Below are 19,139 nucleotides of genomic sequence, written 5' to 3'. Positions count from 1 at the left end.
ATATATATATATATATATATATATATATATATATATATATATATATATATATATATATTATATATATCTTGAAAAAAAACCAAAATAGAATAGTCTATGCAACAAAAGATGATATCTTTCATATAGTATATTTTATTATGTGAATATAACAAAAAAAACTTACAAGTTAGCTATATAACGGCAATATGTAAACTGTAGAATGTATTCTAAAGGATTTTTTGGAGTAAAACATGAATGATAAAAACTTTAAAAAACAAACATGAAACGAAAACAAAAATTTTTAATATATTTATGTTGAAAAAAATTCTATAAACCTACATAGTAATTTATATGTACACCAAAAGAGTGCTAAAAATATTGAAATTTGTTCTACATAAAACAAAGCCTCATACAAACAAGTCAAAAAAATAAAAATGATGGTTGTTGAAAAGAGGCACAAACAGAAAAAAAAATTTAATGGGTAATTAAGGCCCACCACTAAGGGGTTTTGCAGATACATGTAAACTTAAAATATTATATGTACCCCAAAACAATGTACCACAGTTTTGCCTGTGCAAAATTGAAAAACAAATGGTGAGTCTTTGAGGGGCTAATACAATAAACATGGTATCAAGTATTTCTTCTATAAAGACAAAAACTAAAAAGGAAAAAAATAAATAAATTATGTAACACTTACCTTTACTACATGCATATCCACACCGTACATGTCCAGCCACTTGGCTTTATTAAGGTAACAGAGCTCGGCCTGTGCTGGTGTTTTCCCCCTAAGTAAAAGAAAATGAAAATATATATATATATGTATATAAAAGATCCATTCCCTGCCAAGCACTTGTCTCTTTGGATTTAAAAAATTCACAACATATTATGGTTAGCTGTAATAAAATTTGGAATATCTTTGTACTATGTTAGGCTGGTTTCACATGTCCGGATATTTCCGGTACTGGAAAAAACAGTACCGGAAAAACGTGTCCTTGTGCACCTGTGTGGCATATATGTGCTGTATCAAAATCAAATGTATTGGAGCCTGGGAATCAGTGTAGAGTTAGCGCTGTTCCCAAGCGTCGGGTGCTGAACGCTGCCCTCATCATTGTCCCTTGGTCTCGCAGTGATCAGCACAAGCAAGGGACAATAATGAGAGTAGTATTCTGCTCTCGCAGTGTCCAACTGTACAAATAAGAATAAAATAATAAAATCCTTATACTCACCTGTCCAGAGATGTCCCCAGCTGTAATCCTCTGACCGCTGACGCCGAGGAGCCAGGGAGAATGAGCTGCTCCAGCGAGCAGGCCCTGGAGCTGCGCTAAGCTTAGGAGCGGTGTCCTGTCACTCAGTGAGCTCTGCTTTGTGCAGGGCCCTGCTCGCTGGAGCGGCTCAGTCTTCCTGGCATGAGTGGTCGCATAGATTACAGGGGGACATCTCCTGACAGGTGAATATAAGGATTTTATTATTTTATTCTTATTTTTAGAGTTGGACACTGCGGGAGCAGAATACTACTCTCATCATTGTCCCTTACTCGTGCTGATCACAGTGGCGGCAGGGGACAATGATGAAGACAGCGTTTCAGCACCCGGCGCTTGGGAACAGCGCTAACTGTACACTAATTTCCACATGTCATCCGTGTATGTTCAGTGTGAGACATTTTGTGGACCGTTCAGCGCATAAAAAACGGACATGTCAGCATGTGGAGAACACGGACACACGGTCTGTGGAAACACACTGATCTGTGCGCAGACGCATAGATTTGAATGGGTCTATGTGTGTCAATGTCTCCAGTATGTGTCAAAACTGTCACCACACATACTGGACACACTGACCTGTGAAAAAAGTGCCTTTAGCCAGCAGATAGAAAAAAAAAATTAAAGTATTCAGTGGTTGGTACCTTGTAAAGATTAATCAAGGGAAGCTGAGTCTCTTCATGAGACAAAGCATAACACAAATCTAAAGAGTAAGATACTTCTTCACAACAGGACATATAATAGTGAGATAAAAGGACAAGTGATATAAAGCAGAACTATCAATATGGGAAGGGGAGAAAAAATTCTGTCAGCAAATATTGGTGCAGTTCATACAGTTTGAAAGTTTTAATGTCCACTGACTAAGGTTTGGTCGATATTTCAGGAACAGAGAAGTGCAAGAATTAAAAGTAAAAAAAAAAAAAACAACAAGATTTAGGAGAATCATTTTCGATGGAATTGGAAAAATTGCAGCAGATCAGAGGCCACAGTTTGGCCGCAGCATTCACGGATCACTTAGGTTCCATGACCAGCAGAGGAATACAAGACTCAGAACGGAGTATCAGAACAGGTCAGGGAGGTAATGTGAATCATTAATAAAGGTTACAGATGAAGCTATGTTAAGTGTGACAAAAGAGCAAAAATAGAAAAAATTGGGAAGGGGACAAATACTTAAAGTTACCCCCTGGGCCACCTTCCATTAATGTTCCTTTGGGGCAATTATCCAATGCTGGTTTTGTAGTCTATAACCATCCAATCCTGCAAGTAAAGATTCCTTTCTCTTCGTGCTGATCTTGTGATGAACATTTTATACTCAGCAGCTATTATGATGAGGCAGAGATACAGTGAGAAGTGAAAAAGCAGCAGCTTTATTATGTACCTGCATTCTGTCCACTTCTGAAAGATGTCAAGCTCAATAGCTTCAGTTTGGTTTGGGATGAATCGAAATTCAGACACCAGTTCTGGTGTGTGCTCTGGATGTTCACACTCGCCAAGCTCAGCTGTAAATGATCAAAACATTTATCAGACTTAACAGAAAATCTAAATCTGGGCATTACATGCAGTAGAATGTTTATTAGACTTTGGCCAGCCTTTGTGATCTTTGTGATGTTGATCTTTGCCATTTCAATAAAAAAAAAACATACTGTTCAAGCACTTTAAAAATATAAATATTGAACACCTCATTTGAGAAAAATTTAGAGTTCCAATATTGAAAAATGCTTGGTTTACTGATCCCCTACATTATCTGCCCACCAGCTTGATTGATCAGAAAAGCCAGGACATGTGTGACTAGATGAAGATATTCGACAGCCAAAAATTTCAACAAACATGAGATGGGTAAATCACGTCCTATATAAATCACACACCGACCACAATGGAAGTTTTTGAAGGTGTAAATGTCGTCGGGAACAAAACGACCAGGAGACTAGTCAGATGGGCAGGGAGAAGCAGCTGAGGATCCACCTACTTCCCTAAAGGAACATGTCTCTCCCTACATGCACTGGCAGGAAGAGACCTGTCAGTCATTGGAAGATGGTTGGGAAAAGCCACTGGGACCCGCTTGTCTGGCTAGTCTCTCGAATGGCTCATCTCTGGAGGCTATGTTCACACACGTTGGGTTTTTCAGCTTATCTTGCTGCAGATTTTTATGCAAATTTTCAGCTGCGTTTTGCAGTACTAGCAAAGTCTATGAGAAACCAGAATTCTCTTCACATATCTTGTGTTTTTTTGCAGCATATTTTGTGACTTGGTTGGGTTTTTGGAAAATAGACCATGTCACTTCTTTCAGCGTTTTTTCACCCATATGTGCGGGCTCCGGCGGTGAGCTCGCACCTTTCCGGGCATATGACAGCTGATGTGTACAGCTGCCATGTGCCCCTAACAGCCATGGGTGGAATCGCGATCCACCCGCGGCTGTTAACTGATTAAATGCCGCTGTCAATCTCTGACAGCGGCATTTAACTCACGCTTCCCGTAAGCACGTCATTGGCCCCGCCCATCGGCGACCACATCACGTGATTACGGGTCGCCAATGGGTTGGCATGACAACCTGGGGTCTGCAGGAGACCCCTGCAGTTGTCATTGCGAGATTGCTATGAGTGCCGCCTAGCGGTCGGCGCTCAGAGTAAGTGAGCATATCGGCTACACACAGGCGATCTGATCATCGCCTGTGTGTAGCAGAGGCAATCAGACAATTGTAGCTTCTAGTCTCCCATGGAGATTATTGAAGCATGCAAAAAGTTAAAAAAAATATGTTTTTAAAAATATTTAAAAAAATAAAAAATATATAAGTTTAAATCACCCCCTTTAGCCCCATTCAAAATAAAACAATAAAAAAAAAATCAAATATACACATATTTGGTATCATCGTGTTCAGAATAACCCGATCTATTAACTCCTTTCTGACGAGGGGCGTAATAATACGTACCTGCGCCCTATGGACCAGGTACGGATTATTGGGCCCGATCGCTGCTGGGTGTCAGCTGATTCTAACAGCTAACACCCACACCAGGTACTATGTGCCAGGAGCGGTCCTGAACCGCTCCCGGCACATCGATCGCAGCATTTCAGGGGCAGGCAGCTGTAAGAGCGCCCCTCTTACCTTGTACCGGCGACCTAGTGCTGTGAGCATAGGGTGACAATCGTTGCCATAGTGACCCACTGTCGTCATGACGACATCCTGATCACCAGGCATCAGGAAGTTGGGTAGATCGGGCTCAGTGCATGATCTACCTTACTTATGTCTGCATGGCTGACAGTCTGCATAACAGAGATGCTGCTGCTGCATCTCTATGCTTTGCAAGCGATCACCCTGCAAAAAATGAAAGTCCCATAGTGGGACAAAGTGTAAAAGTAAAAAAAAGTGTCAGAAAGTGGGGAAAAAAAAGTAAAAATATAAAAAAAAATAATGAAAAAATAATCCAAAAAAATATATATATACACCCATAAATATTATGAAAAAACAACAAAAACAAACCAATAAAAGTACACATATTTGGTATCGCGAAATTCGGAACAACCTGACCTATACAACTGTCCCACTACTTAATCCCTTTAGTGAACATGGTAAAAAAAAAAAAAATCGAAGCAAACAACGATGCTTTATCATCATACCACCAAACAAAAAATGGAATAAAACGTGATAAAAAATACGTATGTAAATGAAAATGGTACTGATGAAAATGTCATCTTGTCCCGCAAAATACAAGCCGCTATACAGCTCCATCAGCCGAAAAATAAAAGTTATAGTTCTCAGACTAAAGCGATGCAAAAAAAAATTTTTTGCAATAAATTTCGTTTTTATTGTGTAAAAGCGCCAAAACATAAACAAAATATAAATATAGTATTGCTGTAAACATACTGACCTGAAGAATAAAGCTGCCTTATTAATTTTACCACACGCGGAACGGCCTAAAAAAAAACAACTATTCCTGAATTGTTGGTTTTTGTTTATTCTGCCTCCCAAAAGTCAGAATAGAAAGCAAAAAATGTCATAAGCCCGAAAATGGTACCAAGAAAAACGTCAACTTGTCCCGCAAAAAAAAGCTCTTACATGACTCTGTTGGCAGAAATATGGAAAAATTATAACTCTAAAAATATGGCGATGTAAAAACTAGTCTCTGCAACAAAAAAAAAAGTTTTTTTTTTTTTTTTTAAGTGTGACAGCTGTCAATTATAAAAACCCGATATAAATCTGGTATCGCTGTAAACGCACAGACCCGAAGAATAAAATCGTCTAATCACTTACGCCGCACGAGGGTTGACGGAAAAAATAAACTCTAGGGTTAGGGTTGTGCTAGGGTTAGGGATGTGCTAGGGTTAGGGATGTGCTAGGGTTGTGGTTAGGGTTGTATTAGGGTTGGGGTTAGGGTTGCATTAGGGTTGGGGTTAGGGTTGTGCTAAGTTGGGAATTTTTCAAAAGTAAAGAAAAAAAAATGATGACGAAATGGCGACTAGTGTTGAGCCCAAGAGCTCGCTACTTGAGTTTGTATCGGGTACTCGGGTATGCACCGAGTATCGCGGGTGTGCGAGTGACATGCTCGAGTCTCCACCCCATATGTTTCGCGGCTGCTATACAGCCAAAAAAAACACGCGGGGATTGCATGCCATGCACGGGCAATCCCCGCATGTTTTTTGGATGTCTGACAACCGTGAAACACGCAGGGCGGGGAATCGAACACCCGCGATACATGGTGCATACCAGAGTACCTGATGCAAACTCAAGTAGTGAGCACTTGTGCTCAAGACTGATGACAAGTTATTTAATATGATGACCTAATGTTATCAAATTCTGTATCGTACCTCTGGGTTCAAAATGTTCACTATACTCCTTAATAAAATCCTTGAGGGGTCTACTTTCCAAAATGTGGTCACTTCTGGGGGGTTTCCACTGTTTAGTCGCATCAGGGGCTCTCCAAACGTGACATGGCGTCCGCTCTCGATTCCAGCCAATTTTGCGTTCAAAAAGTCACAGTGCTCCTTCCCTTCTGAATCCTGCCGTGCGCCCAAACAGTGGTTTTCTCCCACACATGGGGTATCGGCGTGCTCAGGAGAAATTGCACAACAAATTGCATGGTGCAATATCTCCTGTTACCCTTATGAAAAAGCAAAATTGGGGGCTGAAAACATTTTTGTGGGAAAAATGTGAAAATGTTATTTTTATGGCTCAATGTTATAAACTTCTGTGAAGCACCTGGGGGGGTTCAAGGTGCTCACCACACATATAGACAAGTTCCCTGATGGGTCTAGTTTCCAAAATGGTGTCCGCTAATTATTCAAGCAGATTTTACATTCGAAAAGTCAAATGGCGCTACTTCCCTTCCGAACCCTGCCATGTGCCCAAACAGTGGTTTTACCCCACATATGGGTTATCGGCTTACTCAGGAGAAATTGAACAATTGACCTACAATCCACAGCTTGAGGTACTGAGAAAAACTGCTAAAAAACTTCACCACATCCTACACAAAGATGACTGGCTAAAAACAATATTCAAAGACCCTCCCTTGCTGTGCTACAAGCAACCTCCAAATTTAAGAACCATCATGATCCAAAGTTCAATGTCCTCAGATACACCAAGAGGAACTTTTCCTTGCAATGTGAAGAGCTGCAAAACCTGCACTCATGTAGAGACGAAAGACCGGATACAGATTCCCAACACACAGCAGGACTATTAGATTCCCGGGACATTCACATATTCCTCTTCCAATGTGGTGTACTTAATTCTGTGCACTGTATGTCCTATTGGGGGTCTCTATGTGGGAGAAACAGGACAAAAACTGAGAGCAAGGATGAGGTCTCATCGTCACAAGATTATAGATAATAAAAACAAAACAAAAAAAAAACAGGTACCAGTGGACAAACATTTCTTTGGTCCAGGACACAACATCAACAGTATGAAAGTTGTTATAATAAAGGGCAACTTTAAATCGCAAAAACATCGAAGGATCTGGGAATACAAACTGATTAGGGTCTTTCACACCCTCCACACAAGAATAAGAATAAATCTGTCAATAGGATTTATGTCACACTACAAAATCTGAGGAATCTGCTCCAGAGACAGTGAGGGCACTAGACCTATGATCTTACATGGATATTGGGACCAGAAAACTTTCACACCACTAATCTAATCCAATTAAGGACTCACTCTCTAAGCTCAGTTTGTTTGATTATTTAAATGTCAATTTATTATGCCATGCATCTGCTTTTCTTTTCTTTTTTTCTTTGTGTGCATATATTTATGTTTCTTCATATATCATGTTATACCATACCATGCCTGAGGAAGGGACCTAAGTTGTCCCGAAACATCATTTATTTTATTTTTGTTAGCCATTAAAAGGTATCATGACTACAAGGTGATCTTGTTTTTCCCACTGAGAGCAACCATAATCCAGAAATGCTGCAATCTTTTCTGGACCAATGCTCATTTTAAATGGACTGAGGCAAAATGTATAACTGTTTTGTGGTCAGATGAATCAAAATTTTATATTCTTTATTGAACCCACAGACAAGGTGGACAAGAGGGATCATCCAGCTTGTCATCTGTGCACAATTCAAAAGCCTTCATCTGTGAAGGTATTGGACTGTCTGTATTACTGCCCATGGCTTGAGCAGTTTACACATCTTTAAAGGCAACTTGGGATAATGGGTTTCATAGGTCATTGAGGACTTAAATGTAGCTGTGCTGTTCAGCTGCAATCAATGTTTACAGCTCGCTGCCGCTAACCACTAATCAGTGGATGAGCCAGGACTCCTAGCCACCGATCTAATATTGATGACCTCGCAGAACAGGTCATCAATATAATTTGCCCAGACCGTCTATAATGCAGAATAAAACTAGCAACTAGTAGCAATCTTTACCACTGAAAAATTAGTCTATTGCAAGCAGTTACCATGACAACACCACAATGCAATATTTCTGTCATTTGTATTAAGAGGCATTTTATTTACACAACTGCATGCCATATAACCCAGTAAATTATGCAGAAATCACAAGGTTTAAAGAATTTACTATAATAATTATAATAGTTGTCTTTGTTCCTCTGTCTCCAGTTTGTGCGGCCTTCAACTCTGTATGCCAATACACACTGCAAATAACTGCACTGATATTTTACATGAAGTATAATAGCAGAATATATAAATGGTACAAAAACAGTTAACTGTCACTGGCAACGACGCAGGTGTACTATGTTCCTAATATTTAAGAAAAACACAAGAACTGAAACCGTAAAAGAATGTCAGGTAAATGAAAGACATTCTCATCTCCATCTGATGTATATCGCCTTAATAGAAAACCTCTTTCCCTATAATGGAGTTGTCTCAGATATCTGTTTACATGAGACAATCATTGGGCTTCTCAGACTGATTTTTAAAGGGCTAATAATTTTTAGAAGGCAAGACAGATTTCAAATCAGATCAAATGGCCATTAAAGGGAAATGAGGTCATTTTCTGTAAGCAACACCATATGCGTCTCCCCAGTGCCATTCAATGCCAACCACGCTACACCATGGATGGGGCGTATACGGCTCCGACACCATACGCGTCTCCCCAGTGCCATTCATTGCCAACCACGCTACACCATGGCATGGGCGTATACTGCTCCGACACCATAGGAGTCTTCCCAGTGCCATTCAAGGCCAACCACGCTACACCATGGCTGGGGCGTATGCTGCTTCGACACCATACGAGTCATCCCAGTGCCATTCAAGGCCAACCACGTTACACCATGGCTGGGGCATATACCGCTCCGACACCATACAAGTCTTCCCAGTGCCATTCAAGGCCAACAATGGCCAAGTAATTTCCCATATACAACCCAGATGTGACATTGCAACACTTACTTCTTAGCTTCCGGACAGATACACGGCATCATGCACACATCTCCAAATTTCAGCAGTTGCCATTCTCAGAGTGTCTTTATTGCAACCGTGCACTAACTGTCCTTTTATCTCTTGGTGAGTATGTACTAATATCTTTGCTTTCCTTGCAGCACATCCACCACTAATTCGGTCTTTATGATGACCCACGCACTTATTAATTTTATCCTTCACGCGGACCTTATTTACTATACGTGGCCAACTATTACAATTACACATTGTAGCTTTACATATACAATGCCTTGAAAAAATATTCACTTAGTGAACTTTTCCACATTTTTTCACATTACACCCACAAACTTAAATGTATTTTAGTTGGATTTTATGTAATATACTAACAAAAAGAAGCAAGTATCTGTGAAGTGTAAAGGAAATGAAACATGTTTTTCTAAATATTTAAATATAAAAGGACCTTCTTGACCAGAGGACCTTCTTCCACATGCTAGCTGTGTCTCCAACATGGCTTTTTGCAAACTGCAAACGGAAGTTCTTATGGTCTTGTTTTCAAAACGGTCTTTCTTTTTGATATTCTTCCATTAAGGCCAGATTTGTGGAGTATATGACTAAGGGCTTGTTAAATATTAATTACAGTTATTCTCAATTCTGTAGACTGCATCAGCCTCGTGGTGCATTTTGCTGACATTACAATGTTCTATTCTTATACATTTAGCTCAGGGTAGAAGTTAATGCCATATATGAAGAACAGGTGCTATGAGGGGCCTATATAACCCACGTGAGACACAGGGAGGAGTTCCTTCCCACTTCACACTACATCATACGGAGGATCTACACGCTGAGGAAAACAGCTGACAATGTAATCCGGCCACATGGTCCATCCAGACATGTGCTCAACAAAGACAGACGGAAACTACCATACAGGATCCAGGGAAAGATGGACACTCTTGAATCAATCTCTTTGTAACTATTTCACCTATTTTATGTAACTGCTGCAATTATTCTTTTTAATGGACAATCCAAGAATAAACTTCTACATTTTTTATATAAGATTTTCGTGATATGTTCTCTCGAAGAATTGCATCTGGTAAAAAGTCCTCTAGAAATAAATATACAAAAATAAGTATATTTAAACAGGGCTCATACTCATCTGCAAGAGCAATTAGATAAAAAATGGGATGGCACTCTGACTAATGTTATTCTATGATTCCCTGCTCATCTGTGATATTTTATTTCTCAGCTTAAATCGGACTGAGAAAAAAAAATCGCAGCATGTTGCGAGTGCAAAAGAATTTTTCGATGCAGGTATTATGGCTGATGTGGACTTGGATAATAGCTGCACATTGAATAAGAAAAAAAAATTTTGGACAAGATTCGCCAATGCAAGTCAATGAGTGCAAGATACAAAAAAAAAAAAAAAAAAAATCACATGGTACACAAACCATGAGAGTGCCGTCCGATTTTTACACATCCATCTCATAGAAAACACGACATTTCATCAGCCACATACAGTAAATTCACAGTGCGAAACAGAAGAATAGATATAGGTTGAAGAAAAAAATGTCGTGGGGTCCCCTGCATTTTTATTAATCAGCTGAGGGAAAGCGGACAGCCTTTACTGGTTTTTAAAATGGGGGAACCACTAAAATAAATGACGTGCGGTCCCTCTGTTCGCCTCACTGCCATCAGCGAGAGCGCCATGAGAACTTTCTCAAGGCGCTTGCGCTGATGTCAGTGAGGTGAACGGAGTCGCTTGGCTATGAACTCCGCTCACTTTCTCAAGGGACCATGAGGCACTGATGCTGCGCTATTACACGCAGCTCAGAGTCTCTGCTGGATGTCAGGCTGAATGGTCGCATCTTGCCACTGTTCAGCAAGACATCTAGATGTAGCAGAGATAGACTCGTCGAAGGACAAATGGATTATCTTCTCGATGGACAGGTGAGGAATATGGTGGTTTATTATTTTTCCTTTTTTCAGAATAAATGGGTAAAAGAGGGACGGAAAGTGTTTTTTTCAATAAAGGAGTCTGCATCATTATTTCAAATAAAGGACTTTATTCTTGGTGTTTTTTATTTCCAATATGACTATGGGGTTAGAAATGGGGGCGTCTTATTGGAATAAAAAACACCAAGAATAAAGTCCTTTATTTGAAATAATGATGCAGACTCTCCATTACTAACCCCTGGGCTTGATGTTGGCTGCCAATAGAAAGCTGACATCAACCCGAATACTATTACCCCACATTCCAGCACACCAGGACAAGAGGGATGCGCCATTTCTGGGGCAGCTCAGAGATGATGTTTTTAGTCTGCCTATCCTTTACTGGTTATTTATTATAGGGGGGACAACACGTCTTTTTTTTTTTGGGGGGGGGGGGGATTGCTCATTTTAATAACTAATAAAGGCTAAAGTATACAGCTGTGAGCTGATATTAATAGCCTGTAAAGCTCCATGTGTATTACCCCCTTGCCAGGCTATAAACATCAGCACCCAGCTGTCTGCTTTCCTTCAGCTGGTTAATAAAAATTATGGGAGATCCCAAACCATTTTTTCGCATGTCATTCGCATACTAGGTGAAAAAAATCGCACTGTACTTGCATGACACTTTCCGACTTTTCAGAAACCACATCGGACTGATTTTATTCACGCTGATGGGTATGAGCCCTAATAGCTGTTCTATGGACAGAGTCTCCCACTGAGCTGTAAATCTCTCTAGCACCCCCAGAGTGACCATGGAACTATTGGCTAATTTTCTAATTAGTACTCACCTTGCTTGGGATGTCTGTTTAGATGGACAACTTTGTCTTGTTAGGTTTACAGATGTGCCATACTCCTATTTTTGAATGCTGGTTTACACAGTGCTCTGTGAGATGTTCGGAGCTTGGGCTAGTTTAATTTTTTTTAATTTTTTTTTATAACCTAACCCCACTTTACTTTTTTCCACAACTTTATCCTTGACTTGTCTGGTGTGTTCCTTGGTTCTCCTGATGTGGTTTGATCCCTAATATTCTTAAACAAACCTATGAGGCTTTTACAGAACTGCTGTCGTTATACTGACAAATTACACACAGGTGGACTCAATTTACTAATTATGTGAGTTCTGGAGACAGTTGGTCACTCAGGATTTTATTGGGGTATCAGACTACAGGAGGCTGAATATAATTACATGGTAAAAAGGTCATTGCTAAAGAAGATGGCTCTTAACAGTGAACAGTGCTGTATCCAAGCATATTAATGGAAAGACCTTCTTTAGCAATGACCTTTTGTGGCTTACCCTCCTTGTGGAGTGTGTCAATGACTGCCTTCTGGACATCTGTCAAGTCAGCAGTCTTCCCCATGATTGTGAAGTCTACTGAAACAGACTAAGGGACCTTTTTAAACAGGTAGGAAGCCTTTGCAGGTGTTTTTTGTTAATTATTCTAATTTACTGAGATAGTGACTTTAGTGTTTTCATTAGCTGCAAGCCATAATCATCAACATTAACAGAAATAAACACTTGAAATAGCTCACTGTTTGTAATGACTATGAGTTTCACTTTTTGTATTGAAGAACTGAAATAAATTAACTTTAATTATCATATTCCCCCCACCTCCTCCCCTGCACGTCACAGGGCCCTGTGCTCCCTCTTGTGCCGCGCATGCGCAAATCGCCGCTCACATACAGCGCGCTTTGCTTCATCCCGGCCCCATCTGCCTGTGCACTGCGTTGCAGGGTTCTATTGTGCAGGCGCCGGGAAGTGACAGTAACTCCCCGGCACCTGCGCAATATAACCCTGCGGCGCAGAGCACAGAGAGACGGGGGCAGGATGAAGCAAAGCGCGCTCTATGTGCGCGGCGATTTGCGCATGCCTAGGAAGTCAGGAAGCACAATGCAGTGGAGGGGGGGGGGGGATATGGTAACTAAGCATATAGGCAGGGATTTGGGGGAATAATAAGCACATAGGCGGAAATTTCTTGGTGTCCCCGGACGCCAAGCCTGTGGAAAACGGAGTTTATAAAAACAGATTTCTCTGCAATCAAACCTCTCCTATGGGCCATACAGGTATGTATAGATTTACTTTTCTATACCCTGTATGCCAATAGTAGAGGTCTGATAACTCCAAAGTGATGACAGATTCCCTATAAGAGCCAGCAGGAGAATACAGGTGGAGGTCTGACTAGTCCGGTGCTGCCCCGAGCTTCTTGTCCCGTACTGCTACAGTTGATTGTCAGATAACACACACACACCCCTGTTGACAAGGTCAATTCTTTTAGATGTTCATCTTTTTTTTTCTGTGGCAGATCATCCAAACATTTACATTTTTAATTTAAGTTCTCTGGCTTCCAATTAGGAAAATAAGGGTTACACAATGGCACTACCATGCAAAGGAATTAGGAGGTTGTGATATTAACAGATACTGTAAGAATAGTGCCATCCAGTCCCAGTCCTAAGCTGAAGAGGTTTCACTAACAATTTTAAGTTCATGTCATTTCTGCCCTTGTATAATTAAAAATGACTTTTAACTAGTTTGAACATGTTAAACTGGCCACATCAAGTAAATATTGGCTGCAGAGGTATAGCTTTTATTTTTTAATTTCTTCTCTCTTTTGTGGAGCGACTAGCTTCTAACATTTAGGTTATAATTTAATATAAAATTCAACTGGGTGTTACCAGAGATTTGTCTCCGGGGGGCGTGTACTTCTTCCCCTGCATGAGGTTAACCAATCATAAGCAGGCAACAACATGCAAGGGGAAAGAAGAACACACCCTCTCTCCTTACTCATTGTTACCATATTGATTGAACACGGCTAGAATTCTTCGGCAGGAGACACATGAGCAGTAACAGCAAGTGTAGTTGGAATTCTTAATTGAGCTAGGAGCTGGAGACTGCAACTAGACAGAAGGATATATAGAATACTCAAGCAATGAGTGAATGTTCCATTTGACTTTAAGTAGGCTCAAACAGGAAACAAGATGGACTCCACAGGTTCAATATTAGCCATCTTACTAAAGGACAATTCAAGTCCTCAAGGGGTTAAACAGGCAATAGTGTGAATGAGGCATTTCATACACTTATTTGTATACTCCTACCTTGCAAGCAGAAAGCGGCCAACTCTACAGATGTTTCATACGGACATTTCAATCTATAAAAACAAAGAAAAAAGCACAAATATTCACGTAAGGTGTAAATGAGATAAGTTTAAAGTTCAGACTCACTAAGCATGCCACAAGGTCGTGGCTTCTGTACAACACGTTTGCACCCAAATTCATAAGCCAACTAAATATTTAACATTCACAAATTGTATGATAGTAATGCTTGCAATCCAAGCAAATCCTACTCTACCATTTCCTTTAAGGCTGTGTTCATGTGTTGCAGTCATGTTATGTTTGCCGTAACTGCAGCAGAAACGCACGTTTTGCTGTGATTTTCAAAAAGCTAATGGCCAAAAAAAAAAACATTTGGCCGTAACGTGTGAACGCATTCTAAAAGGGAAAATTGGGTGTGGCAGTAATGCTGCCTTTTTAACCTAACTTTGCATCTTTACTTTCTGATTGGACTTTATTTTTGTTTTTTGTACAAGCTAAACAGACTTCTTGCCTGAGATGGTGCTCTGTTCTGCTATTTGCATTCAGATACCATACGGATCATAGGACATTGTACTTTGTTGAGGACTACATGTTTCTAGCCGTGCTCTCTGACTTGAACAGGGGTCACTGTGCAGGGAGGAAGAATAGTGGTCAATGGCATAGAATCTCTCCATTTGTCTCACTCTTTATAATAAAGGTGAGTGGACTTGTGGTAGCAGCAAAGGAGCAGCTGTGTGAACGTGGAAAACACCGGGGCTACTTCCAGCACACTCTCATATAATCACATACTGATTGAATTGTAAATAAACTCAAAAGGAATCTGTCAGTAGGATCAACCCTCCTAAGCCCTCTGTATGGGCATGTAGGTCATAGGAAGCTGCAAAGAAAGATACCTTGATATCTGTGATGTGCTGTTTTATTCGAGAGAAATTCATTATTTTTCTTATATGTGAATGAGTTGTTGGGATCTATAAGCTAGACACTGATCCGCATGAGAATCGGCCTCCAGACCTTATTTTAAATGAAAGAGGGTGTTACCAGTGTGAGACATGCAATGACTGACACTTTGATCTCATAATAACACACAGCTCTTCAAAGAGATCAAAACTAAAACAGTACAGCAGAAGTGAAGTTTGTCTCATTACAAAAACATTTGCAGTTGTCTTCTCCGTGTTTCAGCTTCTATCTCACAGGCAGACAGAGTGGGGGAAGGGTGTAGTATGTTAATGTTTTCTGTTATAAGATATGATGCTGCAATAACTTAGTTCGGCCACTAGAGGTCACCTTTGAACAAGAGGAGAAAAGACTGAAAACAGGAAGTAGAGAAAAACGGTTGGTTTTCCCTGAGGTGATTTTGAGGAGAGGTCCTGCGGGTTGAGACACGGAGGACTGGTACTCTAAAGTGATCCAAATTGGACGGTGTGATACAGAGGGAGAAGCTCCGAGAGTAAACTCCTAATGTGTGACCGGTCACCGACTGTTTAGTTAGTTAGGGAGCGCTAGATAGGATTCAAAGCTTCACAAGGAATATTGCTATTAATGAGAATATAGATGGACTGATGGAGACTGTGTGAACTCCAGCATATCGACACTGCTAAAAGTGGACACCATAGGAGAGCTCCGTGAAATAATACTGGGATTGATCTGAAACGGTTTCTGCTCCTGTGGCAGAGAGATTGGTGACCTAGGGAGCTGATCAAATCTTGTGGCGGGATGTCATCATAACAAGTCCAGCTGTTTCCTGTTTGAGGATATTCCGTTAGGGCGTCCGCCCTAAGTGCTCACAAAGCGGACAGAGCACTGTGTACATTATGTGTTGGTTCAAGTGATTGTCATGTAAATATATGTCAAGGGGAAAACAGGATGCCCGGAATCTATTGTAATTAAGGCGGGAGGCGGCTGTAAGATTGTATTCCTGAGAGGACCACGTGTCACGGTCGAACTACGGGTAGGCCCTGTACCGGATAAGGTTGGGAGTGGTATAGCCTGGGGGTAGTCCTTCTCCATACTGTGAAGCTGACACTTGGGATCTCTCAGGCTGTATAAGTTGTATTTGTGATTGTTCGCTGTTGTAGCCCATACCTTGTTTAGAAGAGAAATACTGTCATTTATTGCAAGTTATAAAAAAAAGAAGCTCGTTTGGTAACATATCGGAGTCAGTCATTCACAGCAGCGCCGTATCACACACACACTCATATATGACTGCATTACAGTCGTTACAAGGGCGGCACAGCAGGACTGACCGCACTGTGAAAAGACAACTGCAAACTTATTGTGTTTGTAATGAGACAAAGTTCATCTCTGTTGTACTGATCTAGTTACAATCAGACACAGCTCTGCAGCAGAGCTCCTAGCACTAATAGGACACAGGCTGCTGCAAATGTGGATAATGAGAAACCATTAACTTCTGTTGTACCGTTTGCTCTGCTGTACTGTGTTAATCCTGATCTCACTGGAAAATAACTTCTGGAGGCAGATTCTCATACAGATCAGTATCCTGCCAACAGATCTTAATCCAAACAAATCCATGTTATTTTTTTTATGCAGATGAGCTGTTAAGACATCGGATGGTAGATTTCAAGGTATCACTATATTCAACTTTTAATGACCTACATGTCCAAATAGATGGCTTAGATGGGTTGATCCTACTAACAGATTCCCTTTAAAGTCATGCTTGTACAAAGTGTTTCCGCAGAAGTGTTGTGCCGAATAGCTGATAACTTGCTGATCACTGGGAGTTTGACAGCTAAACACCAGCAATATAGAGATCAGGGCTCTGCCACCCCATACTAAATGGAGTGCAAGTGCACATGCTCACCATCCTCTCCATTCATTGCCTATGGAAATAGCAAAGTGCTGTACTCTGCAGTCACATAGAAAATGGATTTAGCAGAGGCTGAGCACGAGTACCTCCACTCCATTCAGTATGGAACTTGGGACTGCAAAGCCTCATTCTCGTGGTTCCAGAGTTCCAATCTCAGGATCACTGGGAGTCAGAGCACTTGGACCCCCAACAATCAATGAGTTATTACCTAAGGTTAGATTGAGGAATAACTCTTTATTGCTTCAGCAAAACAAGACATTTTGTATCCTTTTGAGTTTGGGATGGCCTTCTTCTGTTCCACAAAGTTAATACAGATAAGAAATGCAACATTAACCCCTTCACGACTTTGGGATTTTCCATTTTTGAGTTTTTGTTTTTTGCTCCCCTTCTTCCCAAAGCCATAAAGTTTTTATTTTTAGATCAATATGGCTGTGTGAGGGCTTGTTTTTTGCAGGACACTGCATTGATTTTACCATATAGTGTACTAGAAAATGTGAAAAAAAATTCCAAATGCGGTGAAATTGCAAAAAAAGTGCAATTCCACAATTTTTTTTTTACCATGTTTAATGCGAAAACTGACCTGCTATTATGATTCTCCAAGTCATTACGAGTTCGCAAATACCAAACATGTACCGTATATTCCGGCGTATAAGACGACCTGGTGTATAAGACGACCCCCCTACTTTCCTGTTAAAATATAGAGTTTAGGATATATTCACCGTATAAGACTACCCCTTTTCCAACGCATACCAAACACCGGTAAAAATTAAAAAAAAAAACAGATTTGAATTTAACATGGTCCTTTTTTAATTTAAATTCTTATGACATGCAGGTATATAGCAGGAAAACTGTCACTCATAAACATATTAAAATAGGGGGGACCCCACGTCATTTTTTGGGGGGGTCCCCCATTCTAATAGCTAGTAAAGGCTAGGTATTCAGCTGCGGGCTGATATTAGTAGCCTGGGAAGCTCCGTGGTTATTACCCCCTTCCCAGACTTCAAACATCTGCCCCAGCCGTCTGCTTAACCTCCGCTAGAGACTATAATGATGGGGGATCCCACGCCAATTTTCTTTTTAAAAAATCCTTTATTTTAACACTAAATGACAATTGAGGGGTTAATAAAGATGCAGTCCCTAAATTATTATTAATTTTGTAATTAATTTTTCCCAAAAATGTTGACGTGGGCTTCGCCATATTTTTGTGTCCAGCCAGGTACAGCAGGCAGGAACGGGCTGCCCCCAACCACCAGCTGCCTATTTGTACCTGGCCGGACACAACAATATAGGGAAGCCCTTTTTTTTTTTTATTATTTCATGAAATAATTAAAAAAAAAAAAGACGTGGGGCTTCGCCCTATTTTTGTGTCCAGCCAGGTACAACTAGGCAGCTGGGGGCTGGAATCTGCAGCGCAGGGAGGCCCAAGCTTTCTGGGCCCCACCCGCTGCAAATTGCAGTCCGCAGCCACCCCAGAAAATGGCGCGTTCATAGAAGCGCCATCTTCTGGCGCTGTACCCAACTCATCCAGGGCCCTGGTGCGGTGGCTCACTGGGTAATAAAGGGGTTAGGGCCAGCTTGGCATTATCAGCTGGCCCTAAGCCTGAAATTCATGGGGTCACACCAATATTAGACATGACCGCCATGAATTTCTAGTAAAGTAATTAAAAAAAACACAACACCCAGAAAAAAGTCCTTTAATTGAAATAAACACACAATTTTTTAATGTTCTAAATTAAACCATACTTACCATCACGCCCATTCCAGCTGAAGCCAACGATCTCCTGCAATAAAAGTAAAATAATAAAGCAACCTCATCCTTACCTTCCCATGGTTCCCAGGACCGGTCCAGCTCTGCTACATCGAGATGACAGGCTGGACCGCAGCAGAACGCTGCCATCCAGCCTGTCATCCCGCAGACACTGAGAAGCGCAGGCATGCTTGTGCTCCTCAGTGTCTGACTGTGACGGCATCCAGATGAGCCGACAATGAACTCGGCTCACCTCATGCACGTCACTGACAGCGTGGGAAAATTCTCCTGCTCCCCGCATGCGCAGTAGAAGTTTCCCACGCTGTCAGTGACGGACGTCCAGGAGGTGAGCTGAGTTCATTGTCGGCTCATCTGGATGCCGTCACAGCGAGACACTGAGGAGCGCAAGCATGCCTGCGCTTCTCAGTGTCTGCGG

General features: G+C 41.0%; 1 protein-coding gene across 6 annotated transcripts in view; it reads right to left on the bottom strand.

The window, feature by feature from the left end:
* Positions 1-19,139, bottom strand: part of EPB41L4B (erythrocyte membrane protein band 4.1 like 4B) — a 1,171,543-nt gene that overhangs the window by 973,279 nt on the left and 179,125 nt on the right. For all 6 annotated transcript variants that reach the window (XM_073678479.1, XM_073678478.1, XM_073678481.1 and 3 more), the window contains 3 exons: positions 14,136-14,188; positions 2,614-2,734; positions 677-764 (listed from right to left, as the gene is read on the bottom strand). In XM_073678479.1, coding sequence (XP_073534580.1) covers positions 677-764; positions 2,614-2,734; positions 14,136-14,188 — 262 coding nt within the window. The remainder of the gene's footprint in view (positions 1-676; positions 765-2,613; positions 2,735-14,135; positions 14,189-19,139) is intronic.

The sequence above is a fragment of the Phyllobates terribilis genome, unplaced genomic scaffold, assembly GCF_046119375.1.
Source record: "Phyllobates terribilis strain yellow unplaced genomic scaffold, ASM4611937v1 Scaffold_4__5_contigs__length_816908805, whole genome shotgun sequence".
Lineage (NCBI taxonomy): Eukaryota > Metazoa > Chordata > Amphibia > Anura > Dendrobatidae > Phyllobates > Phyllobates terribilis.
Note: the sequence above shows the minus strand (reverse complement) of the source record. Positions and strands in the feature narration are given on the sequence as shown.